This window comes from Astatotilapia calliptera, chromosome 13 (assembly GCF_964374335.1).
Source record: "Astatotilapia calliptera chromosome 13, fAstCal68.1, whole genome shotgun sequence".
NCBI classification, from domain to species: domain Eukaryota; kingdom Metazoa; phylum Chordata; class Actinopteri; order Cichliformes; family Cichlidae; genus Astatotilapia; species Astatotilapia calliptera.
The window spans coordinates 14067039-14090644 of record NC_137434.1 but is presented as its reverse complement, the minus strand read 5'-3'; the positions used below and the strand labels follow the sequence as shown (position 1 = coordinate 14090644).

General features: G+C 39.4%; 1 protein-coding gene across 4 annotated transcripts in view; it reads right to left on the bottom strand.

Annotated features, from left to right (window-relative positions):
- Nucleotides 1-23606, bottom strand: part of khdrbs2 (KH domain containing, RNA binding, signal transduction associated 2) — an 80312-nt gene that overhangs the window by 14471 nt on the left and 42235 nt on the right. For all 4 annotated transcript variants that reach the window (XR_013901076.1, XR_013901075.1, XM_026189986.2 and 1 more), the window contains 3 exons: nt 23229-23415; nt 2446-2528; nt 1717-1775 (listed from right to left, as the gene is read on the bottom strand). Coding sequence is in view for 2 of the 4 variants with exons in the window: in XM_026189986.2 (XP_026045771.1) it covers nt 1717-1775; nt 2446-2528; nt 23229-23415 (329 nt within the window). In the remaining 2 variants the exon portion in view is untranslated. The remainder of the gene's footprint in view (nt 1-1716; nt 1776-2445; nt 2529-23228; nt 23416-23606) is intronic.

Genomic DNA, 23606 nt, shown 5'->3' with positions numbered 1-23606 from the left:
ACTCAAAATAAGGTCAGTACTTCCACGCTTTAAATGCTGCACGCTCATACTCTCTCCCGCACTCGATATATTATCCATTGTTGATCTGCATACAGCTGTTGTCACGAACATCGCACTCACTTACGTCACTGTCATGAGACATTCTCGCAAAAGAAATCAAGGTTTTAGTAACGCAGTAACGCAGCGTTCCTACGGGAAAGTAACGGTAATCTAATAACTGTTTTTGCAATAGTAATCCCTTACTTTACTCGTTACATGAAAAAAGTAATCGGATTACAGTAACGCGTTACTGCCCATCTCTGGTCGGGAGAAAGCGCCAGAGTCCAATTTGGGATTACTTTGAATATGACTGTGTTTTGGATAAAGCAAGTGTCTTGTAGTGGAAAGAGACAAATTATGAGGGACATTTCTAAAGGGAAGAAAATCCCACAAACTTTAAAGTGCACTTGAAAAGCTCACACAAGAAGGCTAACCTAGCTTACCTTGAGAAGGTAACCCTCATCCCCAGAAACAGACGCTAACCCCAGGCAAGGCAGCGTGATGCATCCCGAGACAACAGGACTGGGATATCTACATAACTGTGTGAGTCAATTGCCTTCAAAAAGTTTATCAATTCACTTGAACCAAAATTATGAACACCTGGTGCTGCAAGAGTTAATAGTCTCATTGGGGCCAAGTTATACATTTTATAGTTGCCTGGTATCAATGGTTGTTCATCTGCCTTTATTTATTTATTTAAAGAACCCATAGGTGGGAATGTGAGTTGTCTGTCTCTGCGTGTTAGCCCTGCGACAGACAGGCGACCTGTCCAGGATGCAGGGTATGGTAGCTGGAATAGCAACATACCCAAGGATAAGCAGAAGAGAATGACTGATATGATGAAACTGGGATTTTGTTACACTTAATTATTGCAAACACAACTAAAACTATAACTGAAACTAATCAAAACTAAACTGAAACTAAGGATTTTCAAAAAAATAAAAACTAAACTAGCAAACAATTGGTAAAAACTAATTAAAACTGATATAAAATTGAAAATCTGAAGTCAAAACTAAATAAAAATAAAAACTAATGAAAATTGCAAAACTATTAAAACCCTGGTGTAGAATATTAATTCTTTTGTGTCATTGTGTATTCATAAAATGTCTTTACTTAAAAATAATGTTTTAAAGAGCTCAGAAAAAGATATATTATTGTCCCCCAAATAAATTTTTGAGATGTTCCAGGGGAAACTAAAGCTTTTTCCTAATTTCCCAAATGACCCTGATTTTTGACCTATGACCATGAAGCATTACATATTAAATGGTGTATTTTATTACCTTAACCCATGATGATTGGAGAAATATTTGGCTTCTATAAGCTGTAAAAACTCGAGATTTCAGACCTGGATGCCAAAAAACGGTCGATGTACAAACTAAAGAAAATCAGGATCAAAGAAAATCAACACATTCTTACAGCTGAGAACCTGGAACTGCAGAGCACAGTGCAAGGTGAAAAAGGACTTCACCATTTAATCAGCCATCCAGCTGCCAAATCATTTTTATGAATCGACTAATCAAATAATCAACCCATTTTCTCATTTTTAATAATGGGGTTGTGTTGCATTTTAGCTGGATTCAACAATTTATAGTGAGTATCAGTACTGAAAAGTGAGGATACATGAAAAAGACAGTGACTCATTTCTGTTCTTGTCGGTATAAAATAAGCTCTACTTACCATAGTTGTTGTAGGATTCATCACTGGTTCCCTGCCCATATTCATAATAGTCTGAAATGCTGAAAGCAGATGAAGCAAAAACACGGGTCAAAGAAAAAAATAATAAGCTGCAGACGACTTTTCTTTTTTGTCAAATAAGGAATAAATGTGATTTCTTTGGGGGGGGAAAGGACTGCAGTTCTATTATCAACAAGACCAAACACTTTTTTACAAAATCTCTCAGTAGTCCTCTCCACTGTCTGTGTCACTCAGCCCTTATCTATTAGTTCTTAATGAAGAGACAGATCTTTAAAAAGTGGTCATAAACATATCTTCAACCACAGAAGGGCTAAGTTATTCCTAGAAAAGCTGGGCAAATTTGAACAAATTTTACTCCATTTGTTGGGGACTCAGCTGCGGATTTAGTGCATCACTAAATATTTACAGCAGCATGATGGTGTATGTGGGATTAACTACTGTGCCCATGTTGCTCAAGTTGCTCACTGATGTGTTTTTAACAGACAACAGACGTCTCTGGCACACTTTCATCAGGCTTTAGTATACACACATACTGTAGCTTTGCTGTTAGGATCAAGTCATTGTTGGTTTGGGGATTTCTTGCTCTAATGTACACCTGTGATGGCCCAGCTGGTCACAGTGGACCTTAAACATTCTGTATTGTAACAACAGATGGATGGTAACTGAGAAAAGTTGAAAAAGCCTTTCCTGCTGTGTGTGTGTTAACGTTACCTCTTTGACTGATTGCTGTAGTTATCTTCATAGGCTTCATAACTCTCATCATCATACTCTCCACCGTATCCGTCGTCGTAGGCCTGCGAGGGAACACGCGGTAAACATTAACATTGACTTATCTCCACATCTCTATCCAGTCTAACTGGTTGGAGATAAATAATATAAAAATAATCAATAGTTAGTTCCATGGGCTAACTATATTACAGTGAGACGGTAATGGGAGAGGAAACAGAAAAATTAATGTCCAACAGGGATTATTGATTAAGGTTCGCAGGGAGCATGTCTCACTGGTAAAGCTTATTGGACACCTTCTGAGTCTCAAGCTGCAATATGGATCTGCACTATTGATAAGTAGCTATTCAGAAAATAAGCACAAAATGCAGCCAGGAGCTTTACACTCGTGTTCGATAACAATACAAGTGGCTAAACAGCACGCAGCCCACAGACAAGCCCTAAAGTTAGATATTTTGCCAACAACCTGTAAGTATTAGAAACCACTTAATTAGGGCTGCTCGATTATGGCAAAAATGATAATCACGATTATCTTCACTGGAATTGAGATCTCGATTATTTGACGATATTTATTTAACCCTTTAAGACCTACTATAGAACCATGTCCGCCAGAGCTTATATTATTTTTTTACATGTTGTAGTGCCCTAAACTCAAAAAGCTGTGGCTGGAAAAGAGTAAGGCGTTCAGAAGCGGAGACAGGGACTGCTACAGAGAGGCCAAGTACAGGTTCACTAAAGAAGTGGACATTGCCAAACATCAGCACTCTGAGAAGATGCAGCAGCAGATCTCAGAGAATGACTCGGCCTCTGTGTGGAAAGGTTTTAGGAATATAACAAACTACAAGCCTAAAACCCCCCACTCCACTGATGACTTGCTCTTAGCCAACACCCTTAACAACTTCTACTGCCGTTTTGACGAGCCATCAGGCAGCCTTCACACCTTCAACGACCCCAACAATAGAGGCACTTTGGACACTCATTCCCCCACCTCTCCCCCCTCCATAGAGCCATCACCACCTTCAAACTGTTCACCTGCAACACCCGCCCCCTCACCCCACACAAAAGAGGATTTCACACCACCTCCTCCGACCACAACTCTTCATATTCATGAAGCAGATGTGAGGAAGCAGTTTAGGAGTCTGAATGCTCGGAAAGCTCCCGGCCCAGACGGTGTGTCTCCTGCCACCCTCAGACACTGTGCAAACGAGCTGGCCCCAGTGTTTTCTGGCATCTTCAACTCCTCACTGCAGGCATGTCATGTGCCTGCCTGCTTCAAGTCCTCTACCATAATCCCTGTCCCCAAGAAACCTAGGATCACTGGACTAAATGACTACAGACCCGTGGCTCTGACATCTGTGGTCATGAAGTCATTTGAGCGCCTAGTTCTCTCCCATCTCAAGACCCTCACGGCCCCCCTCCTGGACCCCCTGCAGTTTGCATATAGAGCCAACAGGTCTGTAGACGACGCCATCAACATGGCCCTACACTTCATCCTGCAGCATCTGGACTCCCCAGGAACCTACGCCAGGATCCTGTTTGTGGACTTCAGCTCTGCCTTCAACACCATCCTTCCAGACCATCTCCGAGGCAAGCTTTCCCAGATGAATGTGCCTGATCCCATCTGCCGGTGGATCACTGACTTCCTGACGGACAGGAAGCAGCACGTGAGGCTGGGAAAGAATGTCTCGGACTCCCGGACCATCAGCACCGGCTCCCCTCAGGGCTGTGTTCTTTCTCCTCTGCTCTTCTCCCTGTACACCAACTGCTGCACCTCCACCCACCAGTCTGTCAAGCTAATCAAGTTCGCAGACGACACCACCGTCATTGGACTCATCTCGGACGGGGACGAGTCTGCCTACAGGAGGGAGGTTGAACGTCTGGTGTCTTGGTGCAGCCACAACAACCTGGTGCTGAATGCCCAGAAGACAGTGGAGATTATTGTGGACTTCAGGAAGCACACAGCCCCACTCCCCCCCATCATCCTGACTGACACCCCCATCACCTCTGTGGACTCATTCCGCTTCCTGGGTACCACCATCACCCAGGACCTGAAGTGGGAGCCCACCATCACCTCCGTCATCAAGAAAGCCCAGCAGAGGATGTACTTCCTGAGGCAGCTGAAGAAATTCAACCTGCCAACACGGACGATGATGCAATTCTACACTGCAATCATCGAGTCCATCCTCACCTCCTCCATCACCGTGTGGTACGCTGGAGCCACTATCAGGGACAAACAGAGACTGCAGCGTGTTGTGCGCTCTGCTGAGAAGGTGATTGGCTGCAGACTCCCATCTCTGCAGGACCTATACACCTCCAGGACACTGCGGCGTGCAGCCCGGATCTCAGCTGACCCTTCTCACCCTGGACACAGTCTGTTTGACCTGCTCCCCTCAGGCAGGAGGCTCCGGTCCATTCGCACCAGAACCTCTCGCCATAAGAACAGTTTCTTCCCCTCTGCTGTTGGACACATGAACAATAACCACATGATTGTCCCCACCACTAACACATGACCCTACGCTGTGTCACTGCATCATTTCATGTTTGGCACTGATCACCACCTGCACTCATGTATATATCTTTCTACGTAGCACTCATAATTCTTATTCTCATGTATATATGTCATGTATATCTCATGCACATATCTTTCTTTCTACATAGCACTTTAATTCTTATTGTCTGCACTGAAGCACCGCAGCAATTTCCTAATGTTGTAAACCTCAACATCTGGCAATAAACCCATTCTGATTCTGATTCTGATTCATTTGTGGGAGCATTTCAATTTGCTATGCAACTGTTATAGCCCATATTTTAATAATATGTATACATTAAGTCCATAGTAACTACATTAATTGCAAAAAAGTGCAATAAACTACAAAAAAATTGAAAATTGTTTTTGGTTTTTTTACATATATTTCTACGGAGAAATTTAAGAGGTTTATCCCTCAAAACTTTAAATATAAAAAAGTTGCAAAAAATAGTTTACAACTACAGGAAATTTATTTTGAGTGTCTTCATAGTTTTAATTTGGAGAGACACCAATTTTTATATACTGCAGGAAAAACGAAAAAACAATCCTATGATGCAAATTAGTAAAGAAAACAGCATGTGCATCAAAATAAACTATTTCCAGCAGTGCAATTCGAGTTCTAAGCATCCCAGAAACTATTTAGAAAAGTCAAACATGACCAGTATAGGCTTTTAAGGCCTACAAGTAAAAAAACTACATTTCCGCGAAAATGACGTCACTTCCGGTTTTGGCCAGGAAATGGCGGACATGCGATAGTTAGCGGTGACGTCTGTTTCACTGTGGGAAGTGTTACGAACAGCTGATCGGATCGGCAAAGCGTGTTTCTGGAATATTATGTTTTTGTTGCTGCAAGCGCTTTTTATGCAATTTTTGCAAAGCTTTACTGTATGTGGAAGGAAACCGTGACCGAGGAGAAGCTGATGGCATAAGATGTAAGTACAACTCCTCCTGTTTCGTATGCAAAACAAATTATTGCGCTAGTGTTACGATCCAATGTTGCCAGTGTTTTGTGTTAGGCGTGACTGTTATGTGTTTCCTGTTTTACTTTGAAGGTCTGTCTTATCTCAGTGTGTTCAGTTTCCGCTTCCTTGTCTCGTCAGTTCTGATTTGCCCCAGCTGTGTTTCCCTCCTGTTGTCCATTCCCTGATTGCTCCCTCTATGTATTTAAGCCCTGTGTTTCAGTTTGTCATGGGTCGTGATCATTGTGGTGTTGGTATCGTAGTTTTGTAAATAGCTGTAAATAGATTTGTAAAGTAGCAATTGAGTAATTTGTTCACCTTGTATATATTGTTCACTGCAGAAGCCTAGTAGGCATGAGAAGCCATTTTTGTTGATTACGTTTTCTCCTGTTTTTGTTTAGGAAGTTAGGTAAGTGAATTGTCTTTTGTTTGGTTTTTCATTTTGGGTAGGAAAGCGTAGGGACCATTAGGGAGTTTTGTTTGTTATTTTTGGCACTGCTCACTGCTGAAGCAAATAAATGGCTGCTTAGCATTTTAAAAGATACTATTGTTTGGGTTCTTGTTTTGGGTGGAGTGTGGTGGGCCAATGTTTTGTTGCGTTCAGGACACGCCTAGACCTAGAACGTAACATAAACCTCAGACCCTCCAGCGAAGACATTTATGTTACGTTTATGTTACGTTATGTCACACAAAACACTGACAACATTGGATTGTAACACTAGCTTACACGGTTCAGGTTCTACAGGGATTTAAAAATAGTTACACAAAACGGAGCGTGCTGCTCTGACCAGCTTTAAAGGGTTAACAATGACTTTAAAAATATAATATAAAATAGTGTGCAACACCACTGAAGTTTTTTTTTTTTTTTTACCTCTCTTTTCAACCAACGGCAGTCACTCTCTCCTCTCCAAATAACTTCTGTTTAGCTTTCCGAGCTTCCCCCGGGTCCTCTTAATCAGCGGTCTTGCGCCACGGACCGGTTTATGCCCGACAATATTTTCACGGACCGGCCTTTAAGGTGTCGCGGATAAATGAGGGAGGGGCTAATAATCGGCTTAGTCATTTTTAATGATCGTTGAAAGCCCAGATCGGAATCGTGATTAAAATTCGATTAATTGAGCAGCCCTACACTTAATGTATATATGTATATATATATTAGGGGTGCAACGATACTCGTATCGATATTGAACCATTCGATACAGTGCTTTCGGTTCGGTACGCATATGTATCGAACAATACAACATTTGTAATTTATTTTATCAACTTTCCTTCTGACGATGCTGTCTGTGTTGAGCGCTCAGTAGATCTGCGCTCGACAGTGCAGCCTAGGCGGAGTAGTCGAACGCAGATTCACTGAGCGCTCAACACAGACAGCATTGTAAGAAGGAAGAGCGCAGGGCAAGCTAGCGAGACAGAAGTTAAGCTCTCCTTGCAACATGGCAAATTGAACCTCCCCCACCCTCATTCAGATCTGGCGTTTGGAATTATTTTGGTTTTCATGTGACATATGACCCTGAAGGTAAGCGCGTCATGGACTAAAGTAAAACAGTATGTTGGATGTGCCACGCAATGCTCAATTACATGGGTGGGAACTAGTGTGTTAGCGCAGTTAGCTCGTTAACGTGTTGGCCGTCTAGCCCCACGCGCGGGCGATCAGGGGTAGCTCGTTAACGGAGATTTGCCGTGTTGTGGCGTTAACGCCATTTCAACGAGATTAACGCTGACAGCACTAGTGGGAACACAACGAATATGACTGCACATTTACGCTGACATCATCCTAGTGCAAAGACAAGTGGAAGCATACAAAAACAACAAGCATGCATGCTACAAACTTTACCCGAGTCATTTAGACAGCCGTTAGCTGATATGTTTAATATTGTGGCGAGCTCAGACAAGGAGGAGACGGAGGTGTCGTTTGGTCTTGCTTCCCGTGAGCTAGCCAGGGAGCACAGCCGTTTATTGACATCTACAGAAGAACACTGCCGCTAGCTAACTGCTCAGCGCGGCAACCGCACAGCAACAACAACAACAACACACAGGGCGCCCTCTGACCCCGGAAGGACACATCGCAGCGAGAGGGCGTCACCCGTCACTATGGCAACATAAACAAAACATAACGGTACAAACAGAACCCCGAACAGCCCTGACCCGCTACAATATGCTGCTGAGAATATAGCCCAGAAGAAGCGTATAGTATTGCTTTTATTTTGGAAAGAGACATTTCTCTGTAATAAACTCTCCTTTCCAAAGATGAGTGATTCCTCAATCAGATACAGGGCTTGCAAAATCGCTAACCCGACGTCCCGGGGCTAGCGATTTTTCCAGTCTGGCTACCAAAATCTATCTCTGCCCTGCCCGTCGGGCTATTGTAGGAAGGAAAAATATATGTCAATGCTTTTGCATTCTTTCGGAAATGTAGCTGGGTAATTATGTCATTGGCATCGGTGAGCCACTGTCAATATGTGACATATTGAAGTCGCGTTTGAATTTGCGCTTGTTTTTTGCTTTCACTTTGCAATCGCGCGAATTGTGTATAGAGAGCGACAGTACTGATTGGTGAGTGATGATAATTTGTGCACCAATTCCTCTGACATAGTCTTATCAATCGTTAGCTTACTATGCAAACATGACAAGTGAAATCTCCCGCAGCAAGCTTAAACATGTGAGAGGTTGATCGCGCAGAGAATCGCTGAGCTTATGTGAGTGTGTGTGTAAAAGCAGCACGATATATATTTTAGTTCTGCTGAGCCAAATAAGACAGGTCAGGGTGAAGAAGTGACAGCCAAAGAAAAGCTTACCACAAAATGGAGAAGTTATGACAAATCAGACTATAAGGCAAAAAGAAAGTGCAGCTTTATGGTTTCATGGACAAAAGAATTTCTGTGGCTGCAATATGACGAGCTAAATAACCAGGGCTGCACATAAGTGGTCCGCAGGTGCGCATTCGCTGTCAAAATAAAAAACACGCACAAGGGTTAGGGTTAAATTTAAAAACTGTACTTTTGAGTTAAAATATATATTTATAATTTTAATAAATGACAAATTAAAAAGGCATGAACATTTTTTTGTATCGAAAAAATATCGAACCGTGACACCAAAGTATCGAACCGAACCGAGCCGTGAATTTTGTGTATCGTTGCACCCCTAATATATATATATATATATATATATATATATATATATATATATATATATATATATATATATATATATATATATATATATGTATGTGTATGTATGTATGTATGTATGTATATATATATCATTTATTACTTGTCAGAGTCTGCACGTAGAAAATGATTCTTATTACAGATCCCCTAGTTGCCTCAGATGGTGTGTTAATCCAGTTTGTGCCTGTTTACTTCTACAGAGGATTCTTCTCAGCTTATTTATGCAGGGACCCTGTTTTTGGATCAGTTCAAATAAGAATTAACATTCAGAAGAGGGAAGCTCAGAAAGCCTGGTTAACAGGTCTCAGTCATTAAATCCTCTAATATTTCATCCATTACAGTGACATGTGAACATATTCCTTAAGTGTTTTGTCATATTAGTATCATCTGTTCTTTCCCACTGTGAAGGCTGTCACTTTCTAATAAATCACTTTTAGTTTCTTTTGACTTATGACTCAAATCTCTTTAAACAGAACACAGTTATCAAAGTGCCAAAACACAGCTCTGAAAAGAGAGAACTTGACCAAAAAAACACTCATTAGGATGGGTTTTAATTGCTACTGTGCACTCTGGGGAATGAAATGATATGAACCTATATGATGGCATAGTGGACCTTTTCCAAGGGTTTTGCTCCTTGAGAAACTTTCTGGAGGAGATTTTTAGATCAGAATATTGCAGGAACCAACAAAGGTCAGAAATAGATTCAACCTCCACTGACTTTCAAAAATTATTATTTTTTATTTATAGTTATAAGCTGGAAGTGAACATCACTGAAAGATAAGGTGCTGTGCCCTTAAAGACGGGGCATTATTTATTGTGAAGCATGAGGAGTGTGGTTTAGAAGCATTGCATATGTCACCTCCTGCATAAAATATATAAAATTTGATGGAAAAATGTGCATGTCAGTGCAGAAATTCTCTGATGCTTACAAATGTTTTGGAGAAGGGAGCTAAATGAAGTACATAAGACTATTTCTTGACTATCTTGACTATTAATTCTTTGTTTTATTATTAAACTATTATAAAACTGCTAAACATCTGGTGCTGCTTCACAAGTTTGTTCCCAAAAGCTGAAAAACACAGAAGAGAACTGGAGCTGATTTGGTGTGGGCAACAGAGCCTTGAATTGCAGGAGATGCCAGAGTGCATCAGGTGGCAGATTCTGCAAAATCTGGCTTGTCCTTACCAGACAGCAACCACAAGCATCCTGATTTCATGTCATGTAATCACATCAGCGAACAAAATAATAATCATTTTATTTCTTAAAAACCGAATTGTGGAGAAATGTAAGGATTTATGTCTTCTAATACATTACTGCAAGGATTTTTAATAGATTTTCAGAAAAATCCCTTTATCGAACACTTTCCAGGTGCCCATGGAGCATAACACCAAGCTATTGGAACAACTTTTCAGTGTTTCTCTCTGGTAAAAACAAGTCAGTCTGCACCTAAGATACTAAAAAAAACATAAACACACTATTTATCATTCTGTGTTTTACTAGATTTGATTTATTTATTGCTTTTCTTGCATCGAGACACCACTAAAGAAAGTCATAAAAGAATGACATGAAGCACACGGTGCTCCTGAGTATGGAACCCATGCCTTTCTGCTCCCCAGTGCCCCCTCAACCACTTGGCAATCATATGATGTTGGCATCTGTGTGATTTTGACCGCTATGTACTTGTTTGTATGGCTGAATTAAAGCATGAGGAACAAAACAAAAGCAATGAGTCACGGTATACTGACTGGTCCACAACAGAGAATATCTTCACTTTCTTTAATTCCAGGAACTGTAATAGCTGCTGCAGATATCAGCCTCACACAATTATTTTATTTCTAACACCCACTCTAATCCCCGGAAGAGCATAATGTCAGTCCATATTCACGAGGGACCTGCATCGACTGTTTATTGTTAATCGCGTCAGTCTGGTCGATAGAAAATTATGCTTTCGAGTTGATTATGATTTATAAAAAGAAGCGATGTCATATTTTATTTGTTAAAGTGAAATCTGAAATAGCGTTCACCTTTTGGGGATCACTTCCCACTTCTGAAACCAAACTAACACCTTTATGTTGAACGATCTGCCTGAAGAGAGCACACTATTCTGCTGTATGGTTTATTCATGACGGCAGGGATAATCAGACCCAGCAGACCAAAGGTTCATGTAAACAGCATAACCAGAAACTGGAGTAAGGCCAAAGGGTGTGGAGAACAGTAGACTAAGGTATTGTCTCTTTTTGTAATTGTTGGATCATGCTCATTTAAAGAGGTTTAGTGGAGTTTAAAGTGCTTACGCTTCTTTTTCATCATGATCTAATCTCTTCTAATCCTTTCCAAGCTTGCTATTTCGAATCAAGCTTTACTATGATACATGCAAGTGTTCAGTTCCTTTTAAAGGCTGAATGGATTTTAAATCAGCAGAATAAAATGTGTTGAAAGCTTCAGTGAAACTGGTTGATGGCGGACGGGAGCTTCATAGCTCAATATTCCTCCAAGTCTGCCTGTAATAAAAGAACATATACAGTCTATGTAATGGAGTAATTGCATCTTGTATTAGGTGTGGCTGCCTCTGGTAATGCTCTCTGTCACAAAAGCATAGCTATCAGCGTGAAGGACATCAAGTACAGCTATACAAAAGAAATTACATTCAAAGCACTAGTACACACTCTCCATCTCCTGTCGGGAAATGCTGATTCAAAGTCCTCTGGTTCCTGTGTGGCTTTATTTGTGTGAACACGAATTTGACTAAATTAAAGTTAGGGATTATGTCAGGGATTAAGTTGTTCTGGGGATCCTATACTTCTCTTTTTTCTTGCATGAGTCTTTCCTCACAAAGGCAGCGAGTCAGAAACGTGCATATCTAAGTAATTAACCGTTTTGTTAGCAATCCCACACGAAAAAAAAAAAAATCTTCACACTGGACCACAAATATAAGAGGGGATTATTTTCAGTCAGCTGTGAAATAATCATTTAAAAAGACTTCCATCATTGCTGCAATGTAAAGTCATGGAAAACTTGCAGTATATTTATTTTAAGGATAAAAAGACTTGTGTCACTGTTACAGATACAAAAAAAGAGAAATCTAAAATCAATAAATGATACAGAGGGAGAATTCATCCTAACATCCCACGGCCCAATTTACTGTTGAGGCTACTTGTTTACGAGATAGATGTGTGCGTGCTCAGCTCACCAGAAGGCGAGTATTCATTGTCATGGGGTTTGAGTTTTTGTGAGTTCACTGTTGTGTTTTGAGTAGGATTTATTTTTGGCTTCTTTGGGAGTTCTTTTCATCTTTGTTTTCCTGCTTTAAGTTGGGATTCTAATGGGATTCCTTTATATGTTGAGTCCTTAGTTCTTGTTAGTTTAAGTTACTGATGATTTTGTGGCGTTTGTTTTCGGTTAGTTTCCCTCTGTTCCCTTTCTGTCCCTCTGTCAGTGTTGTTTATGTGTTTGTCTTTTGCCTTGTTCAAGTTCATCTGTTACCCCTGTTTAGTTGTGTCTTACTTCCTGTTTTATTTTGTTAGCTGTTGGTCTTTTCTATAGTGTCTAGTTTTACTTTAGCGTTTTCATAATTAGTTTTAGCTTAGTCTTGTTGTTGTTGTTGACGTTTCCATTCTCCCTAATTACCTCATGTGTATGTATAGCTTCAGTCTCTCATTCAGTTGTTGTCAGAGTGGCTGTTTATCTTTCCTGTTTGTCATCTCAGTATTTGTTCCCTCGTGTTTGTTCCCTTCTGTCTTCTGACTTTGAATTTTGCTGATTTTCAATTATGCTCATGGACGTCAGTAAACCACCAAATAAAGGTGTTTTTTTTAGTTTATTCTAGCCTGCATTTGTCTCATTTTCCCTGCATACAAAGCAAGTGCAAAAAAGTATACCTGCAGAAAAACACAATGAAACTATCAGTCATGGACTGGCCTCCCCAGAGCCCGGACCTCAACATTACTGAAGCGGTGTGGGATCATCTTGACAGATAATGGAACATAAGGCATCTAACATCCAAAGATGAGCTTTGAACGTCCTTCAAGACCTAAAGCCTAAAGAACTTATTCCTGAAGACCACTTAAAGAAATGACCAGAAAGCCTTCATTTAGGCTGCGTTGAAGAACAAAGGTGGTGATAACAAATATTGACTTTCAAGCTCATTAGAGTTGTACAAACTCTATTCTCGCCTTATATAGTGTGTTTCAATGTGTGTTTGCACATTTCAGTAACCTGCTCCACCTATTTCCCATTTTTCTAGCAAAATGCAAATAAGTGAAGGTTAACTCAACACTTTGTATCTTACTATAATTTACAAAATCTAAGTCTTTGTGTTTGTTGCTGTGGATCCTCTAAAACCTCTAGAAGAAGCACTTGATTTAAGAGCAGTTTCTTTTAATCTGTTCACATCAAAAACAAAAATAATACAGTGAAATTTATATTGAATTAATCAATGGATGCCACCACTAAACATTACCATGCTCTGTTAACCAGCTGATTTCGTTAAAATGTCTTATATTAACAGTAGTAATGTAGCAATGAAGAACTTAATTTCACGTCAGCATACAATTTGCTAACTTTTTATAAGCAGATATAAAAAAAGATGGATATTGTGTCCAAGGTGACATATTAAGTCAGCCACATTTTTCTAATAACAACAGGGGTTACAAAAAAGAGTTGTACAGAATGAATTGAGAAAATGACCTTTGAGTTAATGGTTTCTGATGTTAGTTTGAAGTCTTATTTAATACAGCAGGACCTTTATTTTACAAATAAGACTTTTATTTAAAAAGGGAAAGTAGCAGATATATCTTTATCCTGTGGCTACCTTGAGATTGACAGGTTTCTACTCTACAAGCATGCAGCTTCCTCCATTTCTAAGTATGATCCATCGCTTACTCATGAGCAAAATGGCAAAGACTAAAAAGCTCAACTTCAGCTTTTAAAACGGTAGTTCACAAACCGATGGTGAGATTATTGTAGCCACCTCCATCGTTTATGTGCAAACAGCAATGTTATGACTGTTCATGAGTCATGAAGGAGCAGTTTTGTTTTGGCATCTGAAGTTGTGTTTATGATGGATTATACTAGCGCTTACAATTGCACTGTGTGATGACAACCCAGAAAAGTCTATCCACTGAGGAACACAATGAGATACAGTTGCAAAGCTGCAAAAAAAGGTAGGTTACCCTTGTCGTAAGACATTTCTTTTTAACCCTTGTGTGGTGTTCGTATTTTTGTTACTCAGCCAGTGTTCATGGGTCTGGTGGACCCGCTAGAGTTTTGGCTTTCCAAATTAACACTATCAAACAATTTTATGTTAAATTACTCAACAGATGTTTACTTCATCCCAATTACAAGACATATGAACAGCAAACATGGTTAATTTTTTCCCTTTACCTTTGTTAGATCACATTTATGAATTAATGTGCTTCTCGTTTTTCTTTTATATAAAATGTTATAAATAAATCAGTTATAATCAAGTGGAGTGAGTGGAAAGACACAACACATTTACACGTGAAAAAATAATTGTTTAATTTTTCTTTTGAAAAAAACTGAACACGGGTCTCACAGACCCGAACACCATACAAGGGTTAAAGCTAAACTATATCTGTATGTTTCAAATGACAGAGTTTGCAATAAAAGCATCACAGGGGATATGCAGCATTCAGTGATTCAAAACTCAAAGGAAAAAATATAAAAACGTTTACCCTTTCCTTTCTTCGAGTACTCCTGACCTTAGCATTAGTTTCATGAACAAAACATGCAGATCTGAAGAGGTGCTATGTGTAAATACTGCTCCCTCTAATTAATGAGGCTTGATTCCTCTCGTTTGACGTTCATCTGTAAAAACAATTAACACTGCTCCTTTTCAACAAGGCAGAGGACATAAATCAAATGTTAACACAAGGCTGGAGAGTTCTCACTCAGTGTAATTAGGACAGCGAGAACCTAAAGGCCCTTAGCACTGTGCTTCATTATCAATTGACAACCTGTATGTCCCCTGACAGTGACTGATCTTCATAGGGAGCAGCCTGTGAATGCCTCTCCACGTGGCAGGAATGTGGGGGGAAATGAGATTTGCAGCCTTTTGTCTCACTGAATAGATGTTGCTGTTCGCTGCTTTCTACCTGTGCAAATTCAATCAGCATGCACCTTTTGTTGTTCCGAACGCACATAAAATACAAGTTTACTTCCGAACGCTACTCTTGAAATTGTGCCATGGGAAATTTGATAGGATGATAATATTTACTACATTGAATAATTATGATGAGCTCAAACCTTGATTACTTTAGGGACATTAAGCAATCGCTCTAGGTTTAGGGATGCTCAAGAAGACAATAAATAAATACAACAGACATTTTCCACTTTGAAAATGTTTGTCTGCGTATACCCTCACAGGTAGCTTAAGTCCCTGATGATACAACTGAGGCTATAATGCATTCTACCTGAGTCTTTACCTCTACTCAATAATCCAGAGGAAATGTGTCATACATCTGTTTTAATGAACAGGAGAGTTCTGCATGAAGAATTTCCATAATTAATATAACAAATGTGAACTCAGCACTGTATCTGAACCTATTGTTATGAAGCAATTATAGCAGATGTGCATCCCACCCACAATGGTGCCCTTAGAAAACTGCCCTCCTTTAAGCAATACACAGAACCTTACAAATCTTAGACATTTTTTATGTTCATGCACTAGATGATACGGCGAGAATTTTTCCCCCCTTTTCAAAAGGGTGTCCTTTTGCTTTTTTTCCACAGTTGATAGATTAGAGTTTTTTTCTTCAAAGCCTCCCAAAGCTCTGTGTTTAATCACATTATGGCATTTCCCGCGCTGCCTCAGTATGGTTGCAGGGCTCAGGTTTAAAAAAACCGAGCAATGCGTTTCAATTTTTACCAGCAATTTGTACAATTCATGGTCTGCTGTCAGGGTCGAAACACTGTATCACTCTCAGACTCCTCTCTTCTGTCATCAGCCCTGACATTAAAAGATAAGATTTGATCTAGATGGGATCTGATCTTTAACTAAGGCCATGGTCCCAGTCTATACAAAATTCCATTCATCACATCTTTAATCTTCCTCTGCTCTCCATCTGCACTTTTCACATGGAGTAACTTATACAGATTACAGTGTAATGTTTCTCTGCTGCTCTTTCTAGGGGATCAGTAAAATTCATTCCTTAATACTTCCACCAATGCCAGTAGGTAATGGCTATTAATGGTAACTTTAGCACTTCAGCAGCGACTTAAATTACAAACCTCAGTGCAACACCTACAATGACATTTCTGAGACGAGTAATTTTCTTATTAATATCTCAAAAGATGGGAAATCTAGACGATCTTCCAGGATTCAAAGCTTTAAATCCCACAATGGCAAAAACACGTAGCCAGAAAAGTGTTGGCACATCAGATCAGATACTGTAAGAGCCCAGTAGGGAGAAGAAGCTCCTGTGGTGTGACTACAATACATTTAATAATAAGAGCAATTCCAACTGTGCTTTGTGGAAAACATGAAAAAAAAAATCAGCCTTAAAACAAAATCATCAAAAGCAGCCTACATGGTTGGGAAAACAAAAAAAAAAAGCCACATCCCACAGTACTCCAAAACCTCGATGGGGAAAAGACATTTTGTCTGGAACAATTGTAAAACAATCAAAAATACAAACTGACACTGAAGACAGTCGCTGCTCGCTGGAATTGTAGATACCTTATCACTGAAAAACAGGCTTCTTTCCCTGGATAACAGATCTGGATTTTGAGCACTTTCACATTAAAATATGGTAGAAGGGAGATTCATTTTGCAGCAGCTTCATGCAGACCGGCTGCTGATTGCTTAGATACATTATTAATAAACATGACAAATATCTATCAGACAAACTGAGAAAAGGTTAACCCAGCATTAACTGTTTATATTTCAAATTATTTTCCTCTGTTTATTAAAATGTATCAAGGTATAGATGAAAAACTGAAAGCGAAGCCTACTTAGGTTGAGTGTATTATGGGTGTTTTTTTATAATCTTACTAAAAATATAAGGAACACCAAACCTTAAAGGACCAAAATGATGGCCTAGTGATTGCAAACAGATTAAAGTTTTACTAAAGGGCTTATCGGTTTATCTGAAATGATGCAAAAAGCCCAGCGGCGCTTCACTGTAGTACATGGAGATCTGCACCAGACACACAGCAGATGTTCTGGGTGCAGTTCATCTGCAATATGTTAATACATTGTCTCAAAAGTGAAAGCCTGGCTGTCATCATCTCTGGATTAGGAGCGTTTCAAATGTCAGCACGTGAAGAATCTGTTAGAAACACCGTTTAAATGTGTTCCGCGGACTCAATGTCTAGACTGACACCCCCTAAACTCGCTCCATGGCAGAGCACTGTAATCCACTTCACTTGTGAATTGTTGCCATCATTTAAAAGGGACAATAATGGTCACTGTCACTGTATTAGTTTTACGACACTGACAGCGTGACAGAGTCCATTCATCACAATAGTCTCCAGAGGAGCCCCCGTTACATGATGACCCGCAAAACAGCAGAAAGGTTTACGGGAGTTTCACCTCAAATGAAGGAGAAAACAACACTCTGTCATTCATTCGGCACACAACACACTGACTCTAAACTACACAATGCATACAGTACATATAGACATGTGTATGTGCTGGTTATTAATAAGCACTGCTATGCAAATTGGTTTCTACCAGAAGCGCAGTGATATTAATAACTTGTCGTGACTGTGTGTAAAAGCAGAAGCTAAAATAAAAATTGTAAATTTCACTGCTGCAGGAAAAAAAGATTGAGTTATCATCAAAGAGTTAGGTAACTTTTTTGGCGGATAAACCTTTGTTTACTGTATGAAGGCTTGATTTCATCCATTGGTCCATGTTTTTCTAGTTATCCAATACAGGGTTGTGAGGGGGGCTGGAGCATATGTAGATCTGTCTACCTTATAGGGCAAAATGAGGAAAGGTCTCCATGCTGTCCCAGGGCTAACACAAGAGACAACCATTTGCACTCACATCTATGACCAATTTAGATTTAAACTTAACCCCACTAATTGCATGTCTGGACTACCCAGATTCCAAACCAAGACCTTCTTGCTGGGAGGCAATGCTGCTAACCACTGCACCACTGTGCTGGCAGAGTTTTCATATTCTTTTAAAGGAGAGATTTTAAAAAATGACCAATTAATTTCTAACTCCTTCTCAGGAGATAACAACAGAGTAGGTGTGCAAGCCTCGGAGATCCCTGGCTCCTAGTGTACACGTGGAGAAGACAGCAACAGAGTAGTTGGTTTAGTACTTGTAATCCTGCCAAATCAAATATTTTAGAAAGGTGTCTCAAAAATATCCACGGTAACTTTTTGGATGCTTAGCCATAAATTAAAGTGGAAAAAAGTCCTTTTTTTGACTGGGATTACCTACCGCTGTCTACTAATATAGTGTTTGTGAGTATAAGTATATACTTGATAGAGCTGCACGTAAGAACTCGGCATCCTCCGAGCTCCCTAATGCAACGTCCATGATTTCCGGAGGCGCCAAAGTAAGAATAGGTGCAGGTAATAGTCCAGAGACTTCACAGTGATCATCCCGATGCTCCTAAAAGGGTATTTCGAATAATGATAACACATCTGAAGCAGATCCCCCACTGTGTGCTGCCTATATGACTTTTAAAAAAAGCCATTCAGCATGGTTATGTTAATGAAGGAGCACGTATCTCTGGCTTTGACTGATGATGTGAAAATTGTAGCATCACTAACTGGAATCGGTTCACAAAGAGCTTCGGTCTGGCAGGAAGGAGGAAAGAGCGCTGGTGTAAAGGATACAGCAAGGTGAGATTTGTGGGAGAAAGATAGAGAGAAAGCACTTTGTTCATAAATTATAAAGCAAACAATGATACACGATAACTGCCAGCTTCCTTGTGCTTTCCTTTGAAGTTATAAATCAATACCACCCTCGATTAGGTACAATTATAGACTTTCTCACAGTATTGCATTTATGAGACAGACTGACAGTTTGACAGAGTCCATCAATCAACAGTCTCCGGAGAAATTACACAATACTGATACACGCTATATTTTCCTAAAGACAAATACAGGGTGTAGCAACAAAATCACAGCAACTGCTGCTGATATATTGTCGTGTTTCAATAGACTGTTCTTTGCAGGCTTCTTGTAGCGAAATAACAAGAAGTCATACAGCATCATGTACACTCATTGAAGGAAGAAAATGATAATAATAAAAAAAGCCAGGACCTGCATAAAAAGTCCTTGCTGCAATCTGGAAACATGCTTAAGGAAAATTGCGTAATGTAGTAGAAAAAAATAGCAAAGCGAGATATGAGTGAAGAGAATGTTCAGGACAAACTCATCTTTCCATAATCCCCTAGTCTCTGTGCTCCCACCCTCCTTTCCAACCTCCAATTACAAAGAGAAGAAATGCCCCGCTTCTTCACTCCACAGAAATACACAGGCTCTACATCAGAACTCAATTTGGTTTGGTAATGAGACTGCGCTTGTGCATTTCCCCATGCAGACAGCCCAATCTTCAATTGCCTGCACACATGGGGGCTTTTCTTAGCAGGAAGGCTCTGAGGAAATAGGCTGGTAAAAGTGTTGCCTTTTTTCATTTGGATGAAACTTACAGCTCACCTTGTGTAGTCTTTTGAAAAATGACCTTGAGAAATTTGTGATATCTGAAGACAACATACTTTTAAACTGAAGCCTTGAAGATTTATTTCTTTTTTGGATACAGAACATGGCATTATATGAAGTGATATAAAAGATTTTACAGAACGCCGGTCAAGGCACTGATTATGCCTTGAAATGCAGCATTTTCTCTTCACAAGCTGATAGTGCGGCGACTGTATCCCCAATGCAGAGCTTCACGGGTTTCTGATAACCCACTGTACAATGTTCTCTTACATTTACAGCACAATTTACTTAACCCTGCACTGTAAAAAAAAATTGTGATATAAAAGTATTTTACTGTATATTTTACAGGTTTGTACTGTTCTTCTAGAATATCATTAAATTCACATAAATAGACTGTGATTTTACATGTCAAATGTAAATGAACGTAAAATCACTGTAAAGTAATAAAACATAATTTTCTTGTTTTTTAAATGTATCTGTCTATTAGGCCTGCCACGATTAGTCGACTAATCACGATTACGTCGACTATCAAAATCGTCGACGCGTCGTTTGAAGCTTTGTAAGATCCCAAAAGACGCAGGAATAAGTAGTAGGATTTAAGAGTGTAATAACGGACTGAAACAGAAGATGGCAGCACTGCATGTACAAGGATGCCAGCTGCCGTTAAACCCCGAAGAAGAAGAAGTAGCTCTGTCCCAGAATTCATAGCCAGCCCAGCTCAGTTTCCAACAATGGCGGCAGCTAGTTAGTTTTAATATTACACTTATTATTCTTTCTGGGTCACAAAATAAACGTTTAACATATTTTCAGGCGAGAACGTAGCTGTGTAAACCTCAAATATCTTCTCAGTTTATCAAGACACCACATATTTTCAAAAGCGCTCCGACGTTTTCCGAGACGTCTGTTACCCACTAGCTCGATAGCTAGCCGGGGGCAAGGCTCACTAGAGCCCGTGAGAACACCCACCGCCGTCTTTCGCTACACAGGTTAAACATATATAAGTCACTTAGATAACTTAACAATGTTATTGTTTGGCCTTTTTTTAGTATTTTATTTGTTCCTGAGTAAGTCAGTTTGTCTGAGATTAAAGTTATAGTTTTTACACAGCTGAATAAACGTCACCAGGCAACTGATCATCAGAAGTGTGAGATGCTCGAGAATATACTCCGGTGTGCTGTTTTTCTTTTAGATAGCAAGGAGCAGATGGCTGAGTTTATTAAACTTCACCTAAACAATCTGCAAATTTCATTAAAATTTAATAAACTATCATCTTGTCTTTATTTTTAGTTAGCACTTACCTTAAACACTTAAAGCTGTAAGCTAATGATAGTTATATAAGAGCAGATGTATGCTGTACGTCTAATGGATGCATGATCTGATTAGTTGACTAATGCAAAAGTAATCGGTGACTAGTCAACTATCAAAATAATCGTTTGTGGCAGCCCTACTGTCTATACATATGCATATTTTGATTGTTAAAATACATTCACAAATGCATCATAATTTCACAAATATTTGTCCGTTATTTGAAAGATTGAACTGTTAAATCCAAATGTAATGCTATGGAAAAATATATAAAATGATTCGTATAAACTTTTTTTTACAATGATTATCATTATTGTTAGTTAGGGTGATCGTGGCTCAAGAGTTGGCAGTTCGCCTTGTAATCAGAAGGTTGCCGGTTTGGGTCCCGGCTCGGACACTCTCGGTCGTTGTGTCCTTGGGCAAGACACTTCACCTACCACCTAATGGTGATACCCTGAGGGGAATTATAAAGTGGAATTGTAAAGCGCTTTGAGGGTTTTTATAAAGTGCTATATGAATGCAATCCATTGTTATTTAAACCAACTGTTAACTGTATATTTCTGTACATTTAAATATTATTATTCATATTGCCACATTCATTGACCTTTTTTATAGGTAGTTTCATTGTTTAATCACATTAAATAGTTCCCAATTTAATGTTTAAAAGCACTTGAAAAAGGCAAAATCCCATGTAAAATTAGGGCAACAAACTATATTGCCATTACTGAAAATAACCGTATTTTCATGGGAAAGTTATTTTCTGGTATTATTTTGTCATCCCAGCTGCCGGAATATTACTGTTTTTTTAGGATTTTTTTTTTTTTACGGTGTGCAAAGCCTGAACCGTTAAATAATTGTCAGAAAATTAGAATTTTTTAAAAAGTGGAGTGTTTATTGGACCTTAGGGCAAATAAAAAAAAATAATTTAGTGTTTTATTTGTATCATGTTTGCTATAATTATTGCATTAAATGTGCTGGTTTTGCTTGTTCAGGGTTTTTCGGGGCAAAAACAGCCAAATATCACACTGCTGATGCACAAAAACTCACGTGTCTAATATGACACAGGGTTAAGGAGACAAAGAGAGTTCCCATAGCTCACATGAATGTTTTTTTAATTAAACTCCAAACCAATAACACCAGTAATTATTTTCAAATAGCCTGTGTTTTAAACAGTATGTAAGCTGGTCTGTTTGCTAATCATTTCTCAGATTCCAGGTCAGATTCCTCACCTGCATGGATGTACATGGAAACTTGGGATACTACACTACCTAAACTGGGCTGTTCCTCAAACAGTCTGTAGTTAGCATAAATGTATGTGCAAGTGGTGCAAAAATACTTATCTAATACAGTGGCTCTCAAAGAGGGCCGATAACGCTTTCAGAATTCTTTTTTTGAAAAATATCTCATAACAAATAAATAAATAAATACATCAAATTAAAAACAGGGTAAGGAATAAACACACAAATTACCATATTAAAAAGCTGTGCACAGCAGTCAAAAATAGTGTCTGGGTACGAGGATGAAGGTTTGTCACTATAAACAGAGCTTAAAGCTGAGACATATCAAACCTCAGCACAGTCTATGATGGCTTAACCCGAGCCAGCCAAAAATAAATCAGGCTACACAGTTAAAGATACTCGATTTAAGGCTTTTTTTTTGGGTCAGGTCAAAGCATGACTTGCCTGTGTGGCAGAACTGAGGCAACGGTGAAAAACAAGCAATATGTCTTCAGGTTCTTGCCTCCTTTTCTTTGAAAACTTTGATTACAGGTTAATCTTACTTTGAACACAAAAAACAAACAAACATTTTATTAAGTTAGTGTGACAAATGATCATTAGTTATCATAAGTTTGGAAAATATGTTGTGCTTTTAAACGAGATAAAGGGAAACCGATCACTGCCTGCAACTATGTCGAACTCAATGATCCAAAACCATCATTATACGCTTCTGCAAGTTTTTAACATTTAAAATAGGCAAATATACAATGTAATACTTGCTTGTCCTACTTTTTAAAGATGTCCCAGAATGCCCTACCTTTCCATGTAAAGCACGAATCATCCAGATTACATGAAAGGGAAGTAAATCAAGTCTGATTTACACACACTTCAAGTAAAATTACTATCAGCTATACTTTTCAGTGTGTGCAAAGAGGATTGGACTTACATAGTCGTCATATGATTCATGTGTGACTGCTAACAGCGGGGGCCTGTATCCGACACTTGCTGCTGCTGCCCCTCTGGCTCTCGGGACTTGTACCTCCCTCGTCAAAACTGTCGTGGGAAGTTTGCTGTGTGCTGCCGTCGCTGTCCCCCGAGGTGTTGCCGCGCTCCTTCCCGCGCCTCTGTGGCCCCTGGTAAAGCAAAAAAAGCAAACAAACATGGCCTCAACATTGCCCTAAGAACCTTGCTGTGCAACACTCATAAATAAGCCACAGTAAATTAAGTGGGAAAGTGGAATTAAGAAGAAAAAAAACCCCTCAAACTATATTTAAATCCTTTTTAGTGCTGCATACGTCCACGCTGCCACAGCTGGTGGTTGCCT